This window comes from Alosa sapidissima, chromosome 3 (genome assembly GCF_018492685.1).
Source record: "Alosa sapidissima isolate fAloSap1 chromosome 3, fAloSap1.pri, whole genome shotgun sequence".
Classification (NCBI taxonomy): Eukaryota; Metazoa; Chordata; class Actinopteri; order Clupeiformes; family Clupeidae; genus Alosa; species Alosa sapidissima.
Genome location: NC_055959.1, coordinates 27,449,998 through 27,454,997, shown reverse-complemented (window position 1 = coordinate 27,454,997; position 5,000 = coordinate 27,449,998). Strand labels below are relative to the sequence as shown.

General features: G+C 44.7%; 1 protein-coding gene across 5 annotated transcripts in view; it reads left to right on the top strand.

Annotated features, from left to right (window-relative positions):
• mpp3a (membrane palmitoylated protein 3a) overlaps positions 1-5,000 on the top strand; it is a 24,705-nt gene that overhangs the window by 9,021 nt on the left and 10,684 nt on the right. For 4 of the 5 annotated variants that reach the window (XM_042084874.1, XM_042084873.1, XM_042084870.1 and 1 more), the window contains exons 5-11: positions 13-93; positions 192-329; positions 486-567; positions 1,644-1,729; positions 2,128-2,202; positions 2,597-2,793; positions 4,296-4,360. In XM_042084874.1, coding sequence (XP_041940808.1) covers positions 13-93; positions 192-329; positions 486-567; positions 1,644-1,729; positions 2,128-2,202; positions 2,597-2,793; positions 4,296-4,360 — 724 coding nt within the window. Of the gene's footprint in view, positions 1-12; positions 94-191; positions 330-485; positions 568-1,643; positions 1,730-2,127; positions 2,203-2,596; positions 2,794-4,295; positions 4,361-4,611; positions 4,624-5,000 lie in introns of all 5 variants that reach the window. The other variant, XM_042084872.1, reaches the window with a different exon arrangement.

Sequence of the window (5,000 nt, the reverse complement as noted above, 5' to 3'; positions counted from 1 at the left end):
CTTGATTGACAGGTAGCAGAGGAGTTGCAAAGTGGACCAATGAGTATTGAAGAAAAGGAGCTATTACAGTTGTTGACATCACCCCATTTACGGGTATGTGCCAGGCACACACACACACACACACACACACTCTCATGAAACAACTCATATTAATCTCTCTGTCCTCTGCACTACCTCCTGTGTCCCATCAGGCCATGCTGTCTGTGCATGACACGGTGGCCCAGAAGAACTTTGACCCAGTTCTGCCACCCCTGCCAGACGACCTGGAGGACGAGTTGGAGGAGGAATCTGTAAAGATTGTCCGACTGGTCAAAAACAAGGAGCCATTGGTGAGTCCAACACAGGAAGATGATTACACTCTATACCACAAATAACACAAGTAGAGTTAGAGTCCAAACCCCTTAAAGGGGTGTGAATGTAATAAAAGGGGTCAACATCCCATGACTGCTGTAGACGCTACTGACCTTTGACCTATGATGTCACAGGGGGCAACGATTCGGCGGGATGAGGCCTCCGGTGCGGTAATGGTGGCGCGTGTGATGAGGGGAGGAGCGGCAGATAGGAGCGGTGAGACCTCAGAGCTTCTTCTTTCACTCTTATCTGACAGGGATCCTCCTCCGCCTCATCTACACCTGATCAGATTTCATCTGATGTCTGCAACTAGGAACTATATCTGGAGCACAACAAAGAAAGATGTGCCATTAGCATGTACTTACAATGGAAATAAATGGCCTGGCATCACAAATAGATAGAGGAATGTGATGTGTTGCAGAAAACATTTTAGTCAGAGGTATTTGAAAGAGCCTTGATACGGTGAGATTTCTCTTATCAGTTTCATAACATAGTCATACATCTGCATATTTGAGACATTGTGGCTGTCCGTATCTGCTGGAGTTTGGCTTGCTGAATAGTTTTTGTTATGATTGGGGTTGCAGTCATGACGTTTTACATTCTCTGATGAGGGAGACATAAAAACACTGTCTTGGTAATTGGCTGTTTGTTGGGCTGTAAACAGGGATAAAATAGTCTAGAATAATCAGAAATATGCATTCTGGAAGAAATTGTATTGCATGTGTTCATTCTGAATGTTCAGGTACCACGGCAGCACATTCATTAAAATGCTATGAATTCCACACTGCTCCAGCCCTTATTCCATAAGGGGTCTAGTCATTTGAAGTTCCTCTTGTTGCCCAGGGTTGTGAAACGAATGAGTCCTGAGTGCGTGTTTGGTGTGTTATGATGGCGTCCTAATGAGTGACACATGAATCACTGTTGCCCTGTGGGGAGCAGATCCTATGAGATCCAATCAAAGATCACACAGACTCACTAAAGAGCTGACCACTCTGGTTGCCATAGAGATGGGGCAGGGAGATGGAGAAATGCAGCTCATTTCTATTTGTGCATTTTGTATTATCGAACTCATTGCATCTCATTGTGTGTGTGTGTTTCTGTGTGTGTGTGTGTGTGTGTGTGTGTGTGTGTGTGTGTGTGTCTGTGTGTGTGTGTCTGTGAATATTGCATTAATCTGATACATAGACCAACCTAGACACAGACACACCTACTTACCCATAAAATAGTGCCATGATAGCCACTGAGCGCCAGATGAGCCATTCCATGTGAAACCCATGTGTTTGCCTGCCCAGGTCTGGTCCATGTGGGGGATGAGCTGAGGGAAGTGAACGGCGTCTCCATCATCCACAAGCGCCCAGACGAGATCAGCCAGCTACTGGTATGCAGCAATTACAACCATGCAGCCTTCAGCGCTCCGCACATAGGCACCGTCATGAGTACACTGACACGCTCTGTCACTTGCCCACGCACACCAACATTTTTAACTGACAAGAATTTGATAAACAATGAATTCAGTGAAAGGGTTTCATTGAAAACAATGGAATCTATGTTATCGAACATCATTTCTGACCTTGCCGTGTGTTGACTGCTTTGCCATGAAAAAGAAAAGAAACTGCAGTGCAACGTGCGGTGTTTAAAATGTCACCTTCCAGTCTCTCTTATCTCCTCTACTTCTTTGTTCTCGTCCGCCTGTTTTTTTATTCCCTCTGTTCTTTCCCTCCCACACATCCACCCTTCACCCTCCTCTCCGTCTTCTACTCGTCTCCCCTGCCACAGTCGCAGTCACAGGGCTCCATCACGCTGAAAATCATCCCAGGCATCAAAGAGGAGGACCGGCTGCGAGACAGCAAGGTGGGTCACCATCAGGCACTGGGCACTTTGACCACAGGAAGTGACTACACAGAATTAGCCACAGTGAAATGCACACTGCTGTTATGAGCAATGCTATGTATGCCCCAGTAGGAAATGAATCATTGCATAAAATAAAAATGCAATCTATGGATTTGTTAGCATCCATCCATATGAATAAGTGTCAATGACACCCCCAGGAAAGAATGGTTTATACAATGAGAAGGTTGCTTAGGTCCACACTCCCAAATCTGTGGTGACAACAGATAATTAAAGTGATCATTTTATTTTAGTCCCTTGCATTACAATATTTAGTGTCCTCATTGTGAAAGAAATGTCAGTGCACACACACACTCTGACTTGTCTCCTTTTGCGTCGCGGGGGACGATCTCCCTAGGTGTACGTGAGGGCGCTGTTTGACTACAACCCCGGGGAGGACAAGGCCACACCGTGCCAAGAAGCAGGGCTTCCCTTTCAGCGCGGCGACGTCCTGCAGGTGGTGAGCCAGGACGACAACACCTGGTGGCAGGCCAAGAAGGTGGGCGACAGCAGTCTTCGCGCCGGCCTGGTGCCCTCCAAACAGTTCCAGGAGAGGTAAGCTCCAGAGGTTGGATGAGTACGTGAACTGAATAGATGCTTCAGGTCTGTCAGAATTGCTGTAAAGCCATAGACAGAAATGATAAGACATAGTAGTTGGCAATGACTAATGTCAGTGCACTCCAACTATAAGCTATATTGTAATTATTGCACAACAGTACACCCCCCCTCTCTCCCTATCGAATTCAAATTCAAATGGTGCTTTATTGGCATGACAAATATGACACTTGTATTGCCAAAGCAATTATTACATAAATGTAGTATCAGGATTTAAGCAATTATACAGGTATATACAAGGGGTAGGAGTCTCTCTCTCTCTCTTTACCTACCTACCTCTGCCTCTCATTTTTTTCTCTCTCCCTCTCTCATTCCCGGATACACACATACTAAATACTTTCCTGTAAAGCTATAACTAGTATGTTGCAGTGAAAACGAATGCGGTAGATTTAGTGCAGGTCGAACTGCTGCTATGGGTGTGGGAGAGGGAGAGAGTATAACAGTCTACTTTGTGTGTGTGTGTGTGTGTGTGTGTCAGCTCATATGCATGGAATGTGTGTGTCTGTGTGACTGATGGAGAGAAAGTGTGAGGCATTCTGTTTTGTTGTTTGGTTTGTGTTTATGTGTGTATGACAGAGGGAGGAGAGTATGTGCACATATGCATGTTTGGTTTGTGTGTGTATGGGAGGAGAGTGTGTGCACAAATGCGTGTGAGTGTGCATATGTCTGGGTTTGTTTTGGATTAAGCACTATTTGGGCAAGTAATGTTCCACACACTTTGCTCCCAGTTCTGTCCATATGCTGCACTTTGTGCAGATCAGAGGGGATGGCAACAGGGCCGCAGATGCTGCTATCTACAGCTGGCTCTACAACACAACACATAACACATAAACAACACAACACAACACACAACACATAACACATAAACAGCACAACACAACACATAACACATAAACAACACAACACAAAACAACACATAACACATAAACAGCACAACACAACACATAACACATAAACAGCACAACACAACACATAACACATAAACAACACAACACAACACATAACACATAAACAGCACAACATAACACATAAACAGCACAACACAACACATAACACATAAACAACACAACACAAAACAACACATAACACATAAACAGCACAACACAACACATACTGTATAACACATAACCAATACAACGCATAACACATAACAGCACAACATAACACATATAACACTTAAACAACACAACACATATAACACTTAAACAACACAACACATAACACAGCACAGCACAACACATAACACATAAACAGCACAACACAACACAACACATAACACAGCAGAGCACAACACGTAACACATAAACAGCACAACGCATAACACAACACAGCGCAGCACAGCACAACACAAGACAGTGCCATGTTTTGCTTGATGTCCTCCTTTCTCTCTCCTGCTTCCTCTCAGTTGTCTTTGTCTTCCTCTTTCTCTTGTGTTTCATCAGACGGTTGGCCTACAGAATGAAAATGGGCACTCTACAGAATCCCAAATCTCCTAAAAAGTCTGTCTGTAAGTGTCCTCTCTTTGCTCCTCTCCTCCTCCATTAATCCCCACCCTCTGTCTCTTGAAGTCATATTGAGCGAAGCTGCGGGATGTAGCCATCCCTTTGGCCACTTAAGGCATCGGTGGAGATCTCCTAATGCATTAGCAGTTAATCATTGTGAAGATTGATGAGGCTAAGGGGACATACAGTAAGAGTCCCTGCCTGGTTGGTTATGAGTTTCAACTCAATCAGTCCATTTCTTTCTAATGCTCGCTAGTGGAATGCACAGGTGGGTAAAAAAGTGCCTTGTAGATGTCAGCGCACAATTAAATAGATATACAGTATAAGGCCACAGTGTGTGTGTGTGTGTGTGTGTGTGTGTGTGTGAGTGTGTAAAGTGGCCAGGTGTGTGCTTAGAGTCAGTGTCGACGGTTTGTGGTGCATAATCCCTTGGCTATCCGATTAGTGCCGAGTGGCAGAGAGACAACAATGGCTTAGCAATATGTCAGACCATGCCTGTGCTTCTTTCCCTCACAGATAATCTCTCCCTGCATTTCATCTCTTCACCTTCCACCTCTCTAACTCCCTCGCTCTCCCTTATCCTTTATTACTTCTAATGTACTCATGCAGTTTTACTCAACACAGTCTCACTCCCTACTCGTCAAA